General features: G+C 43.9%; 1 protein-coding gene across 5 annotated transcripts in view; it reads left to right on the top strand.

Annotated features, from left to right (window-relative positions):
- The window catches only part of SMG5 (SMG5 nonsense mediated mRNA decay factor), a 58,075-nt gene that overhangs the window by 28,984 nt on the left and 5,867 nt on the right, over nucleotides 1–23,224 (top strand). For 2 of the 5 annotated variants that reach the window (XM_075907432.1, XM_075907429.1), the window contains exons 10-22: nucleotides 518–726; nucleotides 1,986–2,123; nucleotides 5,436–6,146; nucleotides 10,466–10,516; nucleotides 12,165–12,334; nucleotides 14,308–14,383; nucleotides 14,814–14,989; nucleotides 16,151–16,309; nucleotides 17,300–17,359; nucleotides 18,775–18,934; nucleotides 20,269–20,359; nucleotides 21,401–21,475; nucleotides 22,888–23,026. In XM_075907432.1, the coding sequence (XP_075763547.1) occupies nucleotides 518–726; nucleotides 1,986–2,123; nucleotides 5,436–6,146; nucleotides 10,466–10,516; nucleotides 12,165–12,334; nucleotides 14,308–14,383; nucleotides 14,814–14,989; nucleotides 16,151–16,309; nucleotides 17,300–17,359; nucleotides 18,775–18,934; nucleotides 20,269–20,359; nucleotides 21,401–21,475; nucleotides 22,888–23,026 (2,215 nt within the window). The remainder of the gene's footprint in view (nucleotides 1–517; nucleotides 727–1,985; nucleotides 2,124–5,435; nucleotides 6,147–10,465; nucleotides 10,517–12,164; nucleotides 12,335–14,307; nucleotides 14,384–14,813; nucleotides 14,990–16,150; nucleotides 16,310–17,299; nucleotides 17,360–18,774; nucleotides 18,935–20,268; nucleotides 20,360–21,400; nucleotides 21,476–22,887; nucleotides 23,027–23,224) is intronic. The other 3 variants (XM_075907433.1, XM_075907431.1, XM_075907430.1) reach the window with 2 other exon arrangements.

The following is a 23,224-nucleotide window of genomic DNA, read 5'->3' on the forward strand; positions in this document are numbered from 1 at the left end:
GAATCATTTCGGCTGCAGGTTGATCTCAATACTTGGAGAAACCTGCTGATTTTCCATAGATGATTAGGTCACTATATTAAATCAATGAAGAATTAGCTAGCTTCCTGCTTAATATCCTGACCATTACTACATGGGATGAAAGCTCACTTGTGGCTGGTTTCTCACTGCCCAGCTATGGAGGCGCTACCATCAGCCCATGAGTGAGTAATTGATCCATCCTGGCAGAGTAGGAGACACTCCGATAGCTGTGTAGTATATTACTTTAGTATACAATCTGTAGAGCAGGAAAGATTGCTCAGATAATCTAGTCTTTCCCCATCATCCACTGCATGATTTTTTTCTTCAGTGTATTCTCCACTACCTTGTTCAGTCTTGTTTTAAAAGACTTAAGTGATGACTGAGTTTCTACCGGTTTTAGTTCAGTATCCATATGAACATTCCAGTTGCTAAGTGCTTGAGACTTAACTTGCTACAGGGCATTTGAAGAGTAAATCTCTTTGTTTTCCCCCATGTTAAGCTCTGTGGACTCTGAGCTAACATCTCTTTGCCAGTTGGTGCTGGAGGATTTCAACCTTTGCTTGTTCTACCTGCCTTCTCCTCCTAACCTGAGCTCAGCTAGTGAAGATGAAGAGGAATACGAGAGTGGCTACTCCTTCCTTCCTGACCTCCTCATCTTCCGCATGGTGATCATCTGCCTAATGAGTGTTCACAGCCTCAAAAGGGCAGGTAAGTCAGTGCTTTAACCAAACACACTGGTAGTGCTGCAGCTCATTAAATTGAGAGGTGAGAGGACAGTCTTGAATAACGTAAATGGTGGAGGAGATGATTCTGATCATGATCATGACTGTTCTGATCATGCTCTGCCATAGAATAAGTCAGTAATCCCCAAACTCTGCAGGACAAGGCTCCAGGAGGAGCCATCTAGCCCCACTCTGCCATGAGCTCCACTCCATCCCAGCCCCAGTTCTGTTCCAGCCCTCAAAGATGGCCCGTGACTGCTGGCTCCCAGCCGTGGGAGAGCATGGACAGATTTCATTATGGATAAAGGGGGCCACCATAGAAAAATAAAGGGACCCACTGTACATAGGTTAATTTTAGAGTTAGGGTACGTCTAGACTACAGGCTTTTGTCGACAGAGGCTTTGTCGACAGATACTGTTGACAAAGCTTCTGTCGACAAAGAGCATCTAGACTACATCCAGTTCTGTCAACGAAGCAAGCCACTTTGTCGACATGACAGTGTAGATGCAAAGGACAGTGTAGCTGCAATAACGCCTTCTGTTTACAGAACTCTGTTGACAAAAGGCGTTATTCCTCGTAGAATGAGGTTTACCGCCGTTGACAAAACCGCCGAGTTCTGTCGACATGTCGACAGAACTCGGCAGTAGTGTAGACACAGGTATAGTTTTGTCGACAAAAGTCCACTGTTGTCTAGACACACCCTCAGTGATGGAAAAGACTTCTGATATTGGATCTAAACCTGTCTTCCAGGTCAGGTCAGGTCAGGATTGCTCCCTGCAGTGTATTCTCTAATGTCCATTTCAACGTGAAATGTTTTAATGATGCTTCCACCACTTCCTTTGGGAAAATTTAGATGAAGGATAACAGTCTGGTAGTGGAAGCATGTCAGCACCAAGAAGGAAGAGGAATTGTTTATGGTGTGTAACTACTCTCCCTTCTAAGTGTTTACGGCCTTCACATACCAGCTGGTTCTCCTGCTTGCCACCACTGGAGGAAGATCTGCACATATAACCTATTATTTCTTCTTAAAGTCAGAAGTGAAATAGTAGGATACCACCTCGGTCTGACTTATGAATTGCAGTTTTTTCAGGAATTGGTAACCCCTGGATATTTATACCACTTGTCAGGATGGCTATCCCCCATGCAGTTACACAGTAAATCGTAAATGTATCTGAACTGACATGCATTTTGCTGCAAAGCTTGGGTGGTCTATTCACTTCACCTTACTCTGCGGTCTCGTTGCAGGTTCAAAGCAGTACAGTGCAGCCATTGCTTTCACACTGGCTCTCTTTTCTCATCTGATAAACCACGTCAATATTCGCCTGCAAGCAGAACTGGAAGAAGGGGAGAATCCAGTTCCAGCCTTCCAGAACGATGGCACAGGTAAGAGGAGGAAGATGTTAGCTCAAACACAGCACTCACCTGCTTACCCATATGTGGCCACCATGCCCCTTTCCAGAGTGTGTTCAGCATGAACTGTGTAGTGCAGTGCACAGCTATGGATTTACAGAGCTGAGTTTAAAATACTTTGATCCGTCAGTGCCAGGCTGGAAGTACCAGGTACAAGTAGTATGCTCAGGCTCGAGGGAAAGGAACTTCCTTCTTTTGTTGTGGAGTACCCTGTTCTGGAATGACTACATGTCCATAAGAAGCTGACAGAGATTCTTGCAGCAGTGAAAAATAAGGAAGACCCTTTGAATTCTGAGGTGGCCTATGGGGAAGTGTGTATGTGGGGAGAGAACACTCAGACATTTGCTGAATTATTGAACCGCATTTTCAGTTTCCCAGATGTGACCGAAGTGCACATCCTTCCTGTCTTGTAATGTTTCCATCTGCTTCTCATTCATTTCAGGTTCAGGGTATAGTTCAAAAGAGTCCTGCATGGCTTTTAGAACTCTTCATTGGCTTTGCTTATCTGTGCAATTCTTGCTGCCTTTTTTGATAAGTGTGAGTGGGTTTATATGATGAGGTTGCTTGCTATAGAAGAGGACTGGATTCGACAATCTAGGAGGCCCCTTCCAATCTTTCATCCTCTGTTCATCTAGCACACCTTTACACTCTCTCATTTCATGATCTTACAGTTCATGCAAGAGTCACCTTCTCTCTTGTCTGAAATAAACATTCTGTGTCTCTAGTTTGTTCTCCTGCATGGCCACAGAAAGTAGGGCAAGAAATAATAGGCTTCAGCAAGGGGGATTTAGGTTAGATGATAGGGAAAACTTTCTGAATGCAGGGATAATAAAGCATTGGAATAGGCTTTCCAGAGAATTTATGGCATCCCCATCATTGGAAATTTTAAGGAACAAGTGGGACAAACAACTGTCAGGGACATTCTAGGGTTATTTAGTCCTGCTTTGGTGCATGGGGCTAAATTTGATGACTCTTGAGGTCCCTTTCAGCCCTGCATTTCTATTGTTGTAGGATAAACCAGAGGTCTTTGGTCTGCAATATTGCGTATTGATCAGGCTTTTTATTTTCTTTCAAGTCAATTCAGCTTTGGTGCAAGCTGAATTTGTAAATTCTGCCCTGTCACAATCTTTAGAAAAATGGAAATTAAGATTTTTTTTGACCCAAGTGATGTACTTGGAGATTCACAGGGCTGATTCTTCAGTATATGACCAGGGATAATTAGGATGCTGTAATGACCACTAATTAACGATGAGGATAACTTAACTCATCATCTGTAGTCTCAGAGGGGTACCTATGTTAGTCTGTAACTTTAAAAACAGCAAATAGCCCTCTGGTACCTAAGGGTATGTCTACACTACCCCGCTAGTACGAACTAGCGGGGGGTAATGTAGTCATCCGCACTTGCAAATGAAGCCCGGGATTTGAATTTCTCGGGCTTCATTTGCATGAAGCTGGCCGGCGGCATTTTTAAATGCCGGCTAGGTCGGACCCCGTGCCGCGCGGCTACAGGCTTCTAATCCGAACTAGCTAGTCCGTGCTGCGTGTAACTGCGTGGCACGGGGTCCGACCTAGCCGGCATTTAAAAATGGCGCCGGCCGGCTTCATGCAAATGAAGCCAGGGAAATTCAAATCCCGGGCTTCATTTGCAACTGCGGATGACTACATTACCCCCGCTAGTTCGAACTAGCGGGGTAGTGTAGACATACCCTTACAGACTAACATATATTAGATCATGAGCCTTCATGAGTAAAACCAATCCGATGAAGTGTGTTTTATCCATGAAAGCTCATGGTTGAATATATTAGTCTGCAAGGGGCCGCAGGGCTGCACATGGTTGAATCATTTCTCGGTTAATTTTGCTAAATATTACTGTGCTGGGGTCTTAATCACTTGCCTGAAACAGTTTCACTAAACACACCAAACATATCCAGAATAATGTACAGACTAACCTGAACAGTAATAGATGTATTTTTAGAATGTAGTTTATGTAGCTCATTCATTTCTGCAGAAGAGGAATTTAACTTCAGCCCGCCTGCTTTCTTTCCTTCCTCCATTGAATGTTTCAACCTGTACTTTAACTACCTCTCTAAGAAAATTCCCACATATCACTGTCCTGCAGTGTTGTTTAATAAACTATTGTGTTTATAAAATTGATGCAGGTCCTCCCCAGTCCTTGTTTTAAACAAAACAAGGTGAGTTAAGTATCTTATGTGCTATCAGTCTAATGAGGAAGGTGGATTAGACCATTCAATCCAAGATTACTGAGAGTAGCAGTTGGGTTTTAATTTCAAACCTTCTGGCATGCATGTGGTTATCTTGCCCCTTTGTCAGCAATCTGAATATAAATGCACGGAACATGATTAACTGAAAAGTAAAATACAGGCTTGTTTTTAAATCAAGATTATTTTAAATGGGTTGCATCTAAGAAAAATTAGTCAGATGACTGAATTCTTGGCAGAAGATGGCATTTTTGATCAGTCAGTGAATGTTTTTCATGCTTCTACTAAAATGTGTGTATTCCTCTCTTGATGAGGACTATTAAGAAGTAAATTTTTCTGTGTAGTTAGTTACCAATGTGAGCTTTCATTGGAGGGTTGGGCTGGGGAGAAAGTTTTATATTTAAATGAATTTTGTACTGGGATGGCAATCGAAGCCATGTAAATGACCGATCAGGTACAGCTTGGACAATTTGAATTTAAACTTCTTTAGACCTAAGCCTGTGTACCCTAGCGTTGGCCTTGACAGACTCAATGTTAAAGGCCCATTCTGATCTTATTCTTTCTGCTGAGTTTATTTACACAAGGGTGTTGATTGTGGGTTGTATAATATGGGTTCCCTAACTCGATCTTTCCATTAATTTCACACTAGCTGCCTGTCTACCAACCATCAAATAGAAATGGCTTTTATTTGGTAGGTGGGACTTGGACAGGATTTAAACTAGTGTCATAAGCTGTTCTACCCTGTTTTTGCTATAATAAACTTTTGCTAGCGAATGGAACTGGGGTTGCAGTTAGGAGGTAAAGGAATTGTTTGTATTTGAGCTTGTATGTTTCTGTGTAACTGAGGGTTGGTCAGGGTGTGGGGGTCACTTCGCCTCACTTGCTGGTGCTTATGTTGACCCATTTGTAAAGTGGGATGATTTCTCAAGGCTGCCATGAAACATCCTCTGGTAAAAGGTGCTGTATGAGTGAGACATGGGATGCAACCTCGGGCTTGGGGCTGGCCATCTGCTTGGGTTGGATGTCAAACAGTTCTAAGTGGATTTGGTTTGGGTGTCTCTTGCAGATGACCAAGAGACTCGGGAACCCGTGAACTCCATTGACAAGGAAGCAGATGCTGACTTAGCCAACCACCGGCCCACCGATGAGCAGAGGAAGAAAGACAGCCAGAAGGGCAAAAAATACTCTCGTCTCTCCTGCTTGCGCCGCCGGCGCCATCCCCAGAAAGTGGATGAGAGTGACCTAAGTGAGGGCTTCGACTCTGACTCCAGCCAGGACTTCACTAAGGGCAGTGACGGCTCGGAGAGCGGCTCGGAGAAGAGCGATGAGGAGGTGGAGACGGCCTTTGATGTGGAGACAGACTCGGACATGAACAGCCAGGAATCCCGTTCAGACTTGGAGGATATGGAAGACGAGCCAGGGGAAGAGGGAGGTGGCCGAACCAAAAGCATGAAAAACGGGGCCAAAGAGGCCTTAAAAAATGGCATGGAGGGGAGCGGGTTGGTGGACTCTAAAAACTTAAGTGTCTCCAAGACTGAGAATTCAGATGCTGCAGTTAATGGGCCAGGGTCCATGGGCACTAATGAAGCTAGCATAGCCAGTAACCTCCAGGCCATGTCCACACAGCTGTTCCAGACCAAACGCTGCTTTCGCTTGGCTCCCACCTTCAGCAATGTCCTTTTGAAACCAACTCATGAACCAGCTCCCATGAAGGAGGTAGTGGAGAGCAAGCCTTGTGTCAATGGGGATGTGGAGAAACCTGGCTTCCCCGAACAAGGTAAGGATTATACTTGGTTAAACATGGTATCTTTACTGGCATGTGAGAATACACATATGCAGGTAAAAAATGATTGAGCAATAGCAGTCTTCTCAAGGAGTGAAATCCAACACTTTTTATTGTGTGCTACCATGCCACTCGGGAGCCCTGGTTGTCGATTGTGACCCCGTTGTGCTAGGTGCTACAGACTAAGACAATCCCTTCTCCAAGAGGCTTACAATCTAAGGCCAGGTCTACACTAGACCTGGTAGGTCGGCTTAAGGTACTCAACTCCAGCTATGTAAAATGTAGCTGGAGTCGGTTTACCCTAAGCCACGCTTGGTGCCATCTTCACAGTGTGAGGCAGTATGCCACCCTCAGCATTCAATATAGTGGGTAACCAGATCTACTAAGTTGAATGCCGGAAGATGGCTCTCCAGTGAGGCAAGTAGAAATGTGGCCTTAAGATAAGTAGAGACAACAGAAGGCTAGAGGGAGAGAACACAGAGACGTTGCTGGTCAGCATGACACACTGAAGTGTCGCTTGAGCCCTGTTTTAAGCAGAGTGGGGTTTAAGTGGTGGAAAGGTTAGCTGTTTGCCAACCCTTACTGTGTGGAAGGCCAGTTCCATATTTTACTATGAGAGGGCAGTGCATCGGGCCAGTGTTGCATAGTATTTCTGTGTGACACAGTAAAAGATGATTAACCTGTTAATATAGAACAATTTAGTGAGAACTTTACCGAACTAATTTGATATTATTTGTAAACATCTATGCAATAGGCACAATAATATTTCCAGCTGGATGTTTAGAGGCTTTATCTATTAATATAGAGGGACATTATAAGCCAATGAGTCTTCTGAAATGTGGGGCTCCATTCTCTGTGGGATGCAAAGGACTGCCTGAGGGGTATCAGTGGAACTCAGTTCTTGAAAGTGTCATCTTTTCAAGTTTCTAGCTGTTATGGTTGTGAAGAAAACTTTCAAAATGTGAAGCAAATGTAACCGGTCTGTCTGAGTTTTCAGAGAGACTGAAATAGAACCTCTGTGATATGAACTGCTCTGTTCATTTCAGTGAGTGCTGATATACACACCAATGAGTTAACAGAGCTGACATTTAAACACTTTGCTGCTCTTCAAAACATGTGAGAAAGGAGAGGAAAGGTCATTATGAAGATCTGTACCAGCATTTCCCTGGTGCAGAGTATTAAATTGCAGGGTGGAGAATTATATACAAATTAAGGCTATATCTAGGCTGCAGAGCTTATGTGGTATAGTCCCTCTGTGTAGACGCAGCATAAACTGGTAGGAATAACTTTTCCACTTCCCTACACGATGTTAGCTAAGCCAGCAGAAGCTACATAGGTGTTTTTCTGGCACAGCTATGTTGGCTAGGGACTGGTTTTTTTCACACTGCTAGATGACCTAAGTATGCTGGCATAACTTTGTAGCATGGGCCAGGTTTAGCAAAAGAGTTGTGGTCCCCTTTTCTTAGAAGGGGGCTCAACTTTCAAAATTTTGGAAATGTTATAACCTGTTCAAAAAAGAACAATTCTGCTTCACTAAGTCTCTGTCCTTTCTTACTTTTGTGGTACTGTGAGAAACAGACTAAGTCACATTCTTTTACCATGCACTGTGTAGTCATTTTCACCAGTGCAAAATATGTACAGTATCCTACCATTGTGATTTACAGGTGTTTTGTACTTGATTTGCGCTAGTGTAAATGACTGCACAAGGTGCAGGGTAATGGGGAAACTTCCATTAATGTTTAAATGCAGATATCAAGTCATCAGTATGTCTGTAAAATTAGTCTTGGGTTCTGTATTTCTTGTCAATGCTTCCTGATTAAATTCATTCCACTCTTAAAGCTAAAGGTCTGTTCAGTTGCTAGTGCTGCAGAGTTTAGCTGAATTTAAATTTTTGGTTGTTTTACTGCTTATTAAATCATAAAAATTCTGTGATGGGAATTTGATGAGGAATGAGGCAGATAGAACCCAGGTGACTCTCTTCTAGCTACACTGGCTGGGTGAGCTCTGCAGAGTTCACAGAAGTGACAACTTGTTTGTAACAGTAAAAGTCAGCAGATTTGACTGTGTGACATGCAAGGAGCAGAGATGTGGAGTTGGTTGGGGCAATTTCTATGCTCTCCATACAGCCATAGCATCACATCACTCTTTAGGTTTGTAGAGCCAGATTTTAACTTCAGATGCACTGCAGATTTCATAAAGCTATTCAGCCACATGTATTAGTCAACAAAGTAACTTGGGAAAGAACAGCTGTAAAAAGAGATAATACAAGTAGATTTTCTGTATTTCGGATGAACTACTTGGGCCAATCTGGTCTAGTTTGTTAATCACTCCTTCCAGCTTCCCTCATAGTACGGAGGAAGGAAGCATTTTGCATCCTACTCAAATCCCAGTGTCTATAGGCATGCAACTCTGACGAGGACTCAGGCTTTGCTGAGGCTAGACTATAAAGGTATAATGTTAGATTTTGGTAGCTAGCTTGCGCTAACGAGGTAATCATAAACTCTAGTCAAGACAAAGCAAGTTGTATTTTAGCATGCCAAATCTGGAGATTTGGAAGGCAATAGATCAAGTGAGCTAACATGGTCTAATGCCATAGCATTAAATCCAGGTCTAGACAAATCCTCAGATTGGCATTAATCCACCTCAGAAGGAGCTGCCTTTAGATCCTGATTGAAAAATGACTGGGGGAGGGGTGTCCCTGAAGTGGGGCTAGAGTTTCAGGTCCTTATCAGAAATTTCTTCTAGCAACCCTTTCCCCTCACTCCAGGTGTTTCTTTAATGTTTTGTATTGCATTCTAAAAGTTCTTATCAGAGATCCCAAAGTACTTCACAGGCATTACATACAGAGATATGGCAACTGGTGTGAAACAAGATAACCATTTAACATCACTCCACAATACTTCATCAGCTTGAAAGGAAGTGAAGTGTAGTGCATCTAGGAAAAGAGACAAATAATTGGAACATAGAAATGGCCATACTGGGTCAGACCAAAGGTCCATCTTTCCCAGTATCCTGTCTGCTGACAGTGGCCAATACCAGATGCCCCAGAGGAAGGGAACACAACAGGTAATCATGTTGTGATCCCTCTCCTGACTTCCATTTCCAAACAAATAGGGACACCATTCTGACCCATCCTGGCTAATAGCCATTAATGGACCTAACCTCCATGAATCTATCTAACTCTTTTTTTGAAACCTGTTATAAGTCCCAGCCTTCATCACATCCTGTGGCAAGGAGTTTCACAAGTTGACTGTGTGCTGAGTGAAGAAAAACTTCCTTCTGTTTGTTTTAAACCTGCTGCCTATTAATTTCATTTGGTGACCCCTAGTTCTTATATTGTGGGAATAAGTAAATAACTGTTCCTTATTCATTTACTGGCCATGATTTTATAGACCTCTATCATATCCCTCCTTAGTCTCCTCTTCTCCAAACTGAAAAGTCCCAGTCTTTTTAATATCTCTTCATATGGGGCCCATTCCAAACTCCTGATCATATTTGTTGCCCTTTTCTGAACCTTTTCCAATGTCACTATATCTTTTTTGAGATGAGGAGACCACATTTGTATGCAGTATTCAAGATGTGTGCGTACCTTATTCTCTATCCCGTTTTTCATGATTCCTAACATTCTATTTGCTTTTTGGACTGCAGCTACACACTGAGTGGATGTTTTCAGAGAGCTAGCCACAGTAACTCCAAGATCCCTCTCTTGAGTAGTTGTAGCTAAATTAGTCCCCATCATAGTGTATGTATAATTGGGATTATTTTTTCCAATGTGCATTACTTTACATTTATCAGCATTAAATTTCATTTGCCATTTTGTTGCCCAGTCACTGAGTTCGGTGAGACCTTCTTGAAGTTCTTCACAGTCTGCTTTGGTCTTAACTATCTTGAGCAGTTTGGTATCATCCGCAAATTTTGCCACTTTGCTGTTTACAATTATTCTGTTGAAGTTTTGCTTTTGCTGTGCAGTGGGAACCCACAGGTGATATTGCTGTGGGAGTGTGTGTTTTGAATTCATGACATTTTGTACATTTAAATTCTCGTCGACAAGGTTGAATAAACCTGTGTGGCATCTTCCTTTGAATTTCTCTGGCTCAATTGAGCACATATATAAAGTCACACCTCTCCTGACTGATTGTGCCTTTCAAACAATGCTGAAGAATGCCAAATGGCTTCTGACAATGTCAGCATTGGCTGCCTGAGAAATTGGTCACTAGCTGTGGGTACTGATGGGTGGAGGAAAGACTATTGCTGTATTAATGAGGAACCTTGTTTGTCTAATGCAGTGGTTCTCAAATTTTTTCCCCCTACAGACCACATGAAAATTGCGGATCTCAGCAGACCACGTAATGATCTTTCGAAATGTTTGTACCCTTAGCTAACTGTTGCACTATATTAAAAAAAACCTTCATTAACTATATTTGTTTGACATATAAGCACACAACTCATTTTAATATCAGTAGGGGTTGCTCTACTGTCCCAGAGCTGGGGCTGGGAAGGAGGGCTGTCTCTCGCAGGCAGCTGCAGAACTAGAGCTGAGGAAAATCGCCTTCTGTCTCTGGCTGCTGCAGCCCTGCACCTCCCAAATTCTCCCCACTCCTTTTTCTCACCTTGTACCCCTTCCCACCTACCCCTATTCCCGCCACCTCTCCATATATGTGCATCTTCTCCACTGATTAGGTGCCTGGAGCCAAGCCTGTGAACCGTTAATTAGTAGGGCTGCCCTCCGTTGTCTCATGTGCGGCTGCCCAGGCATGCATCTTACAGGGAGCTCTCCTTGGACCACCTGAATAGGGCTTGCAGACCACAGTTTGAGAGCCTCTGGTCTAGTGGTTAGAGTGAGGGATTGGAAGTTGAGACACATGGGTTCTGTTCTTTCTTTAATCAGCTGATTTGCTTTACGATCTGGGGCCACTAATTAAACATGGACCTGTATCTGCTTCTTTGAGTAAGAGCCTCTGTTTAACTTTGAGATGCTCACATATAAGGAGTTGCAGAATGTGATGGATTTTTACTGATGAGCCTCAAGCATTTAAATAGCCTTGGCCCATCCATCCCTTGCTGCATCTAAAGTACCAGGTGCAGCCAGTGCTGCTCCAAAGAGCTGATTCTGGATCTCTTAAACTTAAACTGCATGTTAAAGGTATCGGGGGTGACTTGCTTCCTGCTTTACTTGGTTTCAGTGGTGCAGCTGCAGAGAATTTTCATTCTGATTAGCAGTCATGCAGCTATATCAGCACTTTTCTGCCAACCAAAGGAGGACATGTAACATTTCATAAGTCTTGATAATGGATAGGGAAATAAAGAATGTAAGGTCTTATTGTAGAGGAGGAGATGTATTTCATATGCTAGGTCAAATCATAACTGAATGAAATTTGCAGCTGAGGGAGCTCTTTAGCAAGACCAGTGTGGCTTTGGGTTTATTGAACTCTCATTGGTTCTCTGCTTAAGTTTTTATTTCCTTTCTTTACCTCTATTGGACAAGTTTTAACAAGATGTTTATTTCTGTTGACAGTACAACTGTCTTTCTGTGGGATACAAAAACTCCTCCGACCCCAACATGCAGATCATTCCTGGCTTTTGCCATGTATCCTTAAGTGTGGTGGGTTTGTCTCGAAAATTGCCTCAGTTTATAAATTTGCTGTTAAAGCAAGCCAGTCATTCCACGGCTTTCTTTAAACCAGGACCAGTATTCATGCAGCATAAATGGATAAACATTTCAAAGGCAGAACACGCTAGTCCTTATCGACTAATCAACTAGTCGATGGAAATCCAATCGATTATTTGATTAGTTAATCAAAATTTAACATTCCTGCTGCCTTCCAAGAGATGATAATGCCAATCAGCAAACTGCTGTTGGGGTGTGCAGAGGAAGTGGGGAGTTTTGAAGCATCTTGTCCTTCCCACTCCAATAGTGACTCCGATAGTTTTTTTTTTTTTTTTTTTTTTACCAGAAGGCAGCCACTTGATATTTAGCACATGGAATCCTTGCTCTTTTCTGTCTTGTTTCAGATGACTTGTCTGACTCTGAAGAGAGCATCTCCAGTAATAAATCCTGTAAGAATGAGAGATCCCTGCAAGAGAAACTAGAGATCATAACCAATGAGGGCCTGCTTCTGACGGTCAAGGTGTTCCTGGACTGGTTGAGAACCAACACTGACCTCATCATCATGTGTGCCCAGGTGTGGGGGTTTTGTTTTAATGTACCCTGTAAATGTCAGCATTTCCGAAATGCTGCTTGGGGTGGTTATATTGTGACAAGCCTCTCTGTAGTTTCAGGTGGATACTTTGTTTCACTTGCTGGCATAAATTATTGTTGTGATTACGGATGTAATAGTATAGTCGATTAACCGATAAGCAAAAGCTTATAGGTTAATGCTATAGGCTACACGCATTTCTCTCCCCCCACCCAAACCAGTAAGTTTTTTAATAGGGTTGGTCAGCACCCAGCTCAGTTCTGGCTCACGCAGGGTCCCAGTCCTACCCCTGCTGTGATTCTGCATTTAAAGTGTATTAGGAGCCAGGCGGGGTAGCCCAGCTCAGTTCTGGTTTGCGCTGGGTCCGGGAGCTCAGACCCCACCCCCAAACAGGGGCTGCTGCCACCTTGTTCTGCCTCCTCTTTATCAGATGCAGCAGCACAGGGTGACAAACTCCTGTTTCACAAGAGGAGCTGGTTTTTAAACTGGCTCCCCTAGCGGACTAGCCCCCGCCTGGCACCCCACGCTGCTACTGACCCCGTTCCCAGGGACCATAGAATACACCAATTCCTCATTTAACATGTGCCCGCTTAACACGTTTTTGCGATAGCACGATTTTTTTGGAAACGTTTTTTGAATTACATGATCGTCCCCGGAATAACACGATTTCCCCAGCCAGCCCAATTCTGGTGGCTGCATGGGGCTTCCCCCACCTCCCTGCAACGCGACAGAGGGTTTGCCGCTCGCCGCACCATTCCCTGCTGACTCCTCCTCGTCGGACGCCTTGCTCCCTCTCCTCTGCCCTCGCTTGCAGGCCGGCAGCTGGGTTTCCCCAGCCAGCCCATCGCCAGCGGCTGCGTGGGGCTTCCCCTCCCTCCCTGCAAAGCGACGGAGGGTTCACTGCTTGCCATGCCATTCCCCGGTGATCCCCCTTCACTGGACACAGTGCGGGTCCTGGCAGATCCATCACAGGGGCATACTCCCAACCCAATCCCCCTCCCCTTTCCTCCCTTTCCTTTCCCCAGAGCCAAACACCTCCCCTCCCAGCTGTAACCCAATCCCCTTTTTCCCCCAACCTTATGTCCCAGTTCCAACAGACATCAGTGCTTGAAACACAACTCCCACCTTTTCCATTATTTTCAACGGGAAAATTGACCCCGCATAACACGTTTTCACTTAACACGATCATTTTCTGAAACATTTCTGTAGTGTTAAATGAGGAATTACTGTAGTCAACTAACGGATAAGAATTCATCAGGTTACTCAACTAATCAATTAATCGATATTTAACATCCCTAGTTGTGATGTTAACATGTCTTATTAAACAGATCCCAAGTTGCACCTCAGATGTAACAGCCTCTCAGTGATGGGAGTAATGAGCCCTGAGCATGGTTTGTAAATCAGTGTATTAAGTTTGCAAAACTCTTTGGGATTTCTTGTGATGAAATGTATTCACAAACAAATTGGTTTCCACCCATTGTTATAACTACTGTATTGGAAGCTTGTGCTGTACAAATAAGTTTTGGTGATGAGGGAACAGGAAATTATTAAATAGACATGGCCTAAAACAAACCCACATCTAGATAAGGAGCATCTGCCATTGCTGTAGAGTCTAGTTTCTGCTTCAGCAACTCACCAAAAAAATGAGAGGATGGATATAGAGGCAAATGCTAGTTAGGACAGGAGATTGGGTGTCCATAGCCCAGGGATTCTCTTCTCGACTCGGCTAGTGTCTTGTGTCTTTGAACAAGTCATCCTCGCCTCTCTGCTTTGGTTTCCCCCTCTAAGCTCTGTCACACAGGATGTTGAGTCTTAATTATTTGCACAGTGCTTTGAAGTGTCCAAAAGGTGCAATAAAAGTGCATCGCATCCTTCTAATTATTTACGCCTCTCTTGAGTTGAAGATTTGTGTGATGATATCTTTTACAACCTTTTTTTTGTTTTTTATTTTTTCTCAGAGCTCCCAGAGTCTATGGAACAGACTGTCTGTGCTTCTGAACCTTCTGCCTTCTGCTGGAGAACTGCAGGAACCAGGTATTGCCGGAGCCCTTTCTTTATCATCCTCTCCCAGCCCTGCAAATTAACAATAAGGCTCTCTGCTCAGTGGGGCTTATAGGCATTATCCTGCAGGGTGACAGCCGCTAACACCACTCGGTTTACAGGGATGGTGGTATGTAAGTAAGGCCTATAAGTTAGCCTCTGTTGTGTTTAATCATGACTCAAGTTAGTTCCGTCTCATGGCTTGGTTAGCTAGTGTGTGTGGAGTCAAATGGTCCTGAAGCAGTGTACTTGTCTATAACACACACTGACTGACTAAAACCGATAGAATGCTGTGGACATTCTCATGTGACCACATGCTTGAGCTCTGGAGAACATAAAGCACAGCGTAAGACTTCTGATTGTCGCTGTCCTAGCATCAGCGATGATCCGTCACATCTTACTGTCTTCCTCTCCAACAATCTAGGGCTGGCTCTTGGGAACGAAATCAAGGACTTAATGATTGGCTGTGAGCTCCCAGACCTGAGCACCAACTTGCTGCTTCCAGAAGACGTGGCTCTCCGTAACTTGCCCCCTCTGAAAAATGCACACAAGAGGTTTAACTTTGAACAGGACAGACCCATGCTCTCAGCCGTGGAGGAGGTGAGGATAGGCGCACCCTACATTCTTGGTACTGGCTAAATTTGCCTTGATAGAAATTTTCCAATACCTTGGGAAACACAGGATGAATGGGAGAGAATGTGCCCCAAACTGAAATACATTTGTGAACCTCAGGATGATTCATGTTGCTTTTAGCTCTACCCTGAGGCAAAGTTTGGAAACTTCCCTTCCTCCTCAAAGAAACACAGCTGTGACCTGTTGGCTTCTGTGCTATGCTTAACCCCTTGCCCTCTTTGCGTGGATAAATTAATGTTATCGATGCCCCATCTGAGATGAATCTTGCAAAATCTGCAGGCTACTTCCTAGAGCCCTTTGTCAGTGAGACAACTGGCAGTTGCACAAGAATTGGCTTTGTGCCATACTCCTGCACAGAAGGGTTTTAACTGTCAGCCCAGCTGCAGAGTTAAAAAGGCAAAGGTTATTGTTACTTCATAGGGGAGGATGAGACATTTAGGGAGAGAAACAGGAAAGTAGTGATCCAGCTAATTTTTGTGGCAATCTCTGACCTGTCTAGTGACTTGGACTACATTAACATTTGTCCAAATTGCTAACTAATTTTTAAGGAAAGGTTATGGCCTTTGATCTGGAATCCTGGGGAGGAATTCCTACATATCTTGGTAATGGCTCGTAATTGACACCCTTCTTGATTTTGGTTCTCTCTGGGGAAACTCTGAAACAAGATTTTTAAAAAAGCCAAGTACTGCCCCTCATTTTACCAAAGCCCACTTAGCTGCCCTGTTGGCATGTCACCTAAAATTAGTCTGTACCCCTCTTCAGTCAGACTGCTCCTCACATTCCAAAACTGGAGCCAACAGAGAGAACTAGTCAGCGCAAGGTGCTCTGAAAAGCCAAGTGTCATTCTTCTCTGCTGTATTCTGTTGGTTGAAAACTCAGGCTGCAAACATTTCAAAGCACTCTGGCTGACTCTTCCTGCACCCCTCACTCGGTTTATTTTCCCCCAAGGATTATTACGTCCTGCATCTTCAGGAACGTTCACAGATTTTTTTTTTTTGCACTTTGTATATATATTTTTAAGTCATTTCCACCTTTTTCTAAAAGTTTAGATTCCAGCTTCTCAGCTAGCACAGGCTGCCACTCGTGGGGTGTGGTCCATCTCATGTCAAACCGTCTCGTTCCTTGCAGTCCGTGATTCGTATTTGCTGCATCCGCAGCTTTGGCCACTTCATCACCCACTTGCAAGGCAGCATCCTGCAGTTTAATTCGGAGGTTGGGATCTTCATTAGCATCGCTCAGTCTGAGCAGGACAACTTGTTGCATCAGGCCCAAGCCCAGTTCCGCATGGTGAGTTGGAAGTGTATTGGAGGAGCTGATGTTCTGACTTAAGATATGCAGGCATTCCAGGTGCAATTTCAGGCATAGGAACCAACTCTTCTAGTGTCATTCACAACAGAGCCTGAAACCACAGTGTAGTGGTTAGAGCTCTGTGATCCTGATTTCCTTGGTGGTGGTGCTTTCAGCAAAACACTTCGGCTAATGTTGCCGATTGGCTCCTCTGCCTAGCATTTTATTTCTTAACAAGCTTGGTAATGGCTCGTAATTGACACACTTTCAGTGCCCAGTGAGAGGAGAGATTGGCTACATTCCTCTTGTGGAAGCTGCTTACAAGGAGTAAAGTGCACGTAGGGACAAAAGTCTGTTACTGCTGAGTCTTGCTGTTTTGTAAGAGGATAATCTGCCCCCACCGAGTTCTGAATGAAAAGTCAAAAATAATCTCGCATGCAGATGAAAGTGCCACAAGTATTATCACACAGCTTAATGCAGGGAATTGGCTTGAGGGAGCCACCCCACTTCATGGCAAATCATGTCGTCTTTGGGCCTGGGGAAAACCGCATCCCAGGTTTGCAGCCCTGGAGAATCAAAAGTTTGCTGTACAGAATAGACACAGCCCAAGAATTGGCAGAACCCAGCTATTTTCTATGGTGCCCCAACAAAATTTGCATCTGCTCTCTCCTGGAGAGTTTTAGGAATCCATTCTTCAGCTCCTATCTGCTGAGACAGCTAACAAGGTGAGCCAATCATGAGGGTGACTTCTGTGCTATGGAGACCCTCCCGCTCATTTCACACAAGCCACCATCAGATAGTAACAACTGTTGTTGTTGTCTTGAATTGGATTTAAGCTGGAGGTGTAGTTTTCCTCCCTTAACAATTTAGTAAATTGCTCCCTTTGAGCAATTGAGTTCCCCTTTCTCAGTACCTTTCTGGAAGTACATGCTAATCATTAGCCCTCACTTTTCCTGCTAATTTATTTTTAATTCTTATTTTTACTACCAGGCTGCAGAAGAAGCTCGTCGGAACAGGTTAATGAGAGACATGGCTCAGCTCCGACTGCAGGTATGAGATCCCAGCTCTGAACGAAAAAACCAGGGCCTGTTAGCTTAATGTCCAGCACAGTAATGAATGTGGGTTTGCACATTTCTGTTTGGTATACTTAGAGAGAGATTATTTTTGGGGTGATAGTTATCCATTTCTCTTCTTAAAAACAAAACTGTTCAGACTCTCTATTTTGGCATAATGTAATAAAAACTGTAAAGCTCTACCTCTTAAAACAATACTGTCTGATTGAGGCATTGTGGTTAGAATGGGGGTACTATTAGTCAGGACTCCTGGGTCCTATTTCCGGCTCTGCTACTGAATTTCTCTGTGCCGTTGGCCAAGCTCTCAGATTCCGTCACCTTCCAAGGGTCCTTCTTAAGATATCAGTGAGTTGTAAAAGATATTTAGATGCAAGGCACTCTATAAACACAAAGTATTATCATTATGTACTCCTGACAGTACAGATTTGGGGAACGCCATAAAAATGTACCAGATGAATGCTGTACATGTTGTATATTCTTTCTGTATAGGATAAGTGATTGGGCAACAAAATGGCAAATGAAATTTAATGTGGATAAATGTAAAGTAATGCACATTGGAAAAAAATAACCCCAACTATACGTACAATATGATGGAGGCTAATTTAGCTACAACTAATCAGGAAAGAGATCTTGCAGTCATCGTGGATAGTTCTCTGAAGACGTCCACGCAGTGTGCAGCGGCAGTCAAAAAAGCAAACAGGATGATAGGAATCATTAAAAAAGGGATAGAGAATAAGACTGAGAATATCTTATTGCCCTTATATAAGGTACGCCCACATCTTGAATACTACATACAGATGTGGTCTCCTTATCTCAAAAAAGGTATACTGGCATTAGAAAAGGTTCAGAGAAGGGCAAGTAAACGATTAGGGGTTTGGAACAGGTCCCGTATGAGGAGAGATTAAAGAGACTAGGACTTATCAGTTTGGAAAAGAGACTAAGGGAGGATATGATAGAGGTATATAAAATCATGAGTGGTGTGGAGAAAGTGAATAAGGAAAAGTTATTTACTTGTTCCTATAATATAAGAACTAAGGGCCACCGAACGAAAGTAATGGGCAGCAGGTTTAAAACAAAGGAAGTTCTTCTTCACACAGCGCATAGTCAACCTGTGGAACTTCTTGCCTGAGGCGGTTATGAAGGCTAGGACTATAATAGGGTTTAAAAGAGAACTAGATAAATTCATGAAGGTTAATGTGCAGTCTGATTTGAGGTTGTGGGAGGATTTACCACCAGCCTTGGGAGAGCTTTCACTGCCTGCTGGCCTGGGGAACACATCTTGTGCCACGCGAGTAGGAAGGTGGAGGAGCTCGGCTGCGCACAGCAGGATGACTTCACTCTTTCTATTTCTGCATGAATTCCTAACGTCGTATTGCTGCTCTCCTCTTTCAGTTGGAGGTTTCTCAGCTGGAGGGGAGTCTCCAACAGCCCAAAGCTCAGTCTGCCATGTCTCCTTATCTTGTCCCAGACACCCAAGCTCTCTGCCAGCACCTCAACATCATCCGGCAGTTAGCTACCAGCGGGAGGTTCATCATCATCATCCCTCGCACAGGTACAGCGCGACTCTTGCTTGCGCCTTTGATTGTGTGTGGTTTTGAAGAGGCTTTCAAGGCCACGGTGAGCCCTTTGAGAACAATGGAGAGTCCTCCCTATCTCACAGCTGAGAGCAGGGAGAGGTCACTTGCTGAGCTCTGTTGGAAATCGGACCCAACTCGACAGCCTCCAGGAGGTCAGAGTGAGAGGGAACTGTGGTGTCTGGATTTCTCCTGCAAAACTTGTCCGGTGTTCTTGTATAAAATATGCAAGGAGGCTAGTGACTCTTGGAAAGTGTAAGCAAAGCGGGTCCCCAAGTCGCAAAGCTTTGGAGAATGGTTGGCTTTGCTGACACACTCTATTCAGTCGTATGACCGACAAGTTATCTCGGTCTCAGCCCACATTACTATGTCCCTTGCTTGAATTCTGGTGGCTGTTTTAGTGACTTGTGTGAAATGAGGTGATGGTCTTGGTCCATTTTTTTTAGTGGGCAAGTTCCCATTCCCCTAACCCTTGTGAAGGGCTTTGAGGATGAAAATTTATATAAATTCTACATATTTCCCCCCTTCCCCTGATTTGTGCATCACTTTGTAATACCTTGTACACTTAGAGCAATCTTTTTCTTATCTGCCATATACCTCCTCTCCTCCTTCAGACCCTCTCCTTAAACAGTTCTCCTGTTATTGGTTTCTTCCCCTGTGGCAGAACTTCAATCCCATGTTGGTTTTCCTGTAGATTGCTCATATGGGCAGGGACATGCGCGCTCTTGCTAGTTCGTGCATGCTCTCTCCCTGGTTTGCTTAGCTCCATTTATGTTTGCAGCACTTTATAAATGTCAGTTTCTCAAACTATTGGCCACAGCTGGCATCCATTGGCATCTTTGTAATCTCACAGAGCTCAAAAACTGAATGTTTCATCAAAACTGATCTTCCTGTTTACTCTTAGAAGGTGACCACATCAGGTCAGGGTGGAGGAAGGTTGGGGCATTGTAGAGGAGTTTGCCCTGCCCTGTTTTGTGCATAAAGGATCCTACTCGCAGGGCTATGAATTCAGTGCTGGAAATAAGCACTGATTCAATTTGTTTTACTAAAAAAGGCTTCTTGTTGGAGTAGCAGCTACATATAAGTTTGCCTGTGTCCTTATTTGGACATCTGCAGTTCAGTCTGAACTCTAATATAGATCATCAGCTAATAATTAGAGAATGGTCCAGATCAACAGCTGATGAGTTTGTGTTTAGCAGCAGCATAAGTTATAGCCATGTGCCAGAGGCAATTCCACAGCTCCTAGAATTCATGCCTCACATGGGCTTAACCCATAAAACTAACTTTCTCACTTCTGTTTTTTTTTTACTAGTGATTGATGGTTTAGACTTCCTGAAAAAGGAGAATGCAGGCGCGCGTGACAGCATCCGATATTTAGAGGCAGAATTTAAAAAAGGAAACAGGTAATGCCCTTTAACCATTGCTTAAAGTAAACTTTTTTTAATGTAGGAAAAAGTCCTTCAGAGAAATGTTTATACAGAATGGACACAGAACAAAAGCAGAACGGGCATAGTTAAAGGTTCACCAGGGCAATACACAGAAGGCCCGAGCAACAAATAGTACAATAATTTAACGTGATTCATGGCTGGATTCTAAAACCCTCTTTGACAATCTCTGTATACCTGTAGGGACCACTTTACTTCAAAATGAAATGCAGCCACTTTTGGTATGCGATGTTGCAGTTGCTAATGATTGATACGAAGCTTTTTTTAGATGGGAATTGGAGAATGATTTTTTCCAACAGAATTTCACACTGTGTTAAGCATGTAGAATGTAATCATGTTCCCTTGAGAATGAAGTGACTAAGCTGTTAATAGAATCTGCAGACTTTCATTAAAATAAGGTTTTATATCAAAGGTCCAGTATATGTCACCGTCCAGTCCCGTCTTTTTAAAAAAATGCACTAGGGATGATGCTGGAAATTGTTCTTCTCCAGTCTACTAGTATCCATTGAATCAAGGCAGTGGATAAAGGAAAACTGCATGTTATAATCTAGTTGATCTTTGGAAAGTCTTTGCCTCTCATCTGATGATTCTTTAGTAGCCTCTTCTTATAAATTTTGACAAAGTACTGTTAGAGATTAGAAATTGGCTGAGCAACAGAAAACAAAGATTAGGAATAATGATCACCTTGTAACATGTCATAAGGTTAACTGGTGTCATGACCCAGAAATATGTGTTAGGACTTTCCATGCCAGTGATCTGGTCATGGGCAAGCAGTATCTGCATGTGAAGAGTCATGACGTTATTTAGGTTAGTTGAGACTAAAGAAAGCTGTGAGAAATTTCTAAGCAAGTTAGGAGACTGGGCAGCACATGGCAGACATCCAGCAATACTGAGGCAATCAGTATAGGGATAACCATATAACTTCCTTTGCCGTAAAATACTGACATTTGCCCTTTTAGTAACCTCCATGTGGACTCAGTAAATCTCCTCTTTCCTCAGGTACATTCGTTGCCAGAAAGATGTTGGGAAAAGCTTTGAGAGGCATAAACTGAAAAGACAGGATTTAGATGCCTGGTAAGTTGACAGCTTAGCACAACTTGTGAAGTTGTTTTATTTTCTCATTACATATGTGGACTCGGGGATTCAATGCCATCTCTGGGACTAGTTGCATAAATTTGGGTTGCTAGATTTGATCCTCTTCTTCGGATTTTTATCTGATGTGCAAGACAAAGGGGCTGTGAGAATCAGTATTTTATCCACTGGAGAGTGTTAGCCAGGATGGGTAAGGAATGGTGTCCCCAACCTCTGTTTGTCAGAGGGTGGAGATGGATGGCAGGAGAGAGATCGCTTGATCATTATCTGTTTGGTTCTCTTCCTCTGGGGCACCTGGCATTGGCCACTGTTGGCAGACCAGATACTGGGCTGGATGGACCTTTGGTTTGACCCAGTATGGCTGTTCTTATATTCTTATGTTCCTGGAGGGTTCATAGCAATCTGAAGAATAGGATCAAATCTAGCAACCCATACTCATGCGACACTTGGTACCTAATTCCCTCTAAATTGCAAGGCCACATTGCCTTGCAGCAGCCTAGTAAGTGCTATGCACGCACTCGGGTCTGCGTCGGGGAGAGATTCCTCTCCTCCAGACCCGGCCCAGACCTGCCACAGCAATGGGAAAAGCGCCCTTCCCCTGGCCTCAACCCAGCCTGGGTTGGACCTGCTACAGTCACGGGAGAGGTGTGGCTCCACTGGCCCCAATCCAGCCTGGGTCAGGCATGAAGTTGGAGAGGTTCCCCAACCCCAACCCAGTCCTGGCCTGCACCTGCTGTGGCCAAGGGAGAGGCGCTTTTCCCATGTCCCCAACCCCAGAGTTGTCACTTTCAAGAGAGGCACCCGCCACACTCAGGTGCTGCTGCATGGGGAGAGAGCTGGGGCATGTCCTCTTTCTCCAGGATAGCCTGCACCCCAAACCGTTCATGCTCGGCTGCAGCCCTGAGTCCTTCACCCTGTGGCCCCACCTCAGAGCCTGGAACCCCAGCCTTCTGCCTCTGTCCTGAGCCCCCTCCCACACTCTGAGCCCCTCAGCCCTACTCCCCCCACAAGAACTTTGTTACGTGCATCAGTAAGGAGGTGATGTGTGACCCACCATATTGGTGCACATAACAAAATTCATTTCACACATAGGTGGGAAAATTTAGAGGGAACACTGCTCAGGGATCTTCTGGGATCTATTCCCGTCTGTGACACTTCCCTTATCCCTGCCTCAGTTTTCCCTCCTGCACTTTGCCTTTCGATGTAGATGGTAAGTCAGTTGGGGCCTTTCAGTGCTACTTAAATGCAGATAGTGGGATTGAGAGACTGCACTGTGGTGAGGCTGAAGCATGCCCTAAAGCTGTATATATTTATACTGCTGTGGGTAAGCGAAATCAATAATTGTTTGCACAGACACAATAGTAATTTGATTTTTTTTAACATGAATGTGACAGGAACCTCTATAAAATATTGGACAGCTGCAAACAATTGACAGTGTCACAAGGGAATGGAGAGGATGACACCACGGGAATGGTTACCATTATAACTGGCTTTCAGCCGGAGGATCCAAGCAAATTCTCTGCACCCATGCAGGTGAGTGCTCCAGAATAGGGTAACTGTGTTATAACCCCTGGCACAACCTTTCCTGACCCCAGGTAAGGAAAAATATCTATTTCATCATCTGCATCTTTACCACAAGTGTGTTTCCCTGGGCTAGTAAGTGCACTTTATTTCACAAGGCTGTGTTATAAACCTTGTCCCTTGTTCTCATTTGTATTGGGGCTATGCTGA

The sequence above is a fragment of the Pelodiscus sinensis genome, chromosome 24, assembly GCF_049634645.1.
Source record: "Pelodiscus sinensis isolate JC-2024 chromosome 24, ASM4963464v1, whole genome shotgun sequence".
NCBI classification, from domain to species: Eukaryota; Metazoa; Chordata; order Testudines; family Trionychidae; genus Pelodiscus; species Pelodiscus sinensis.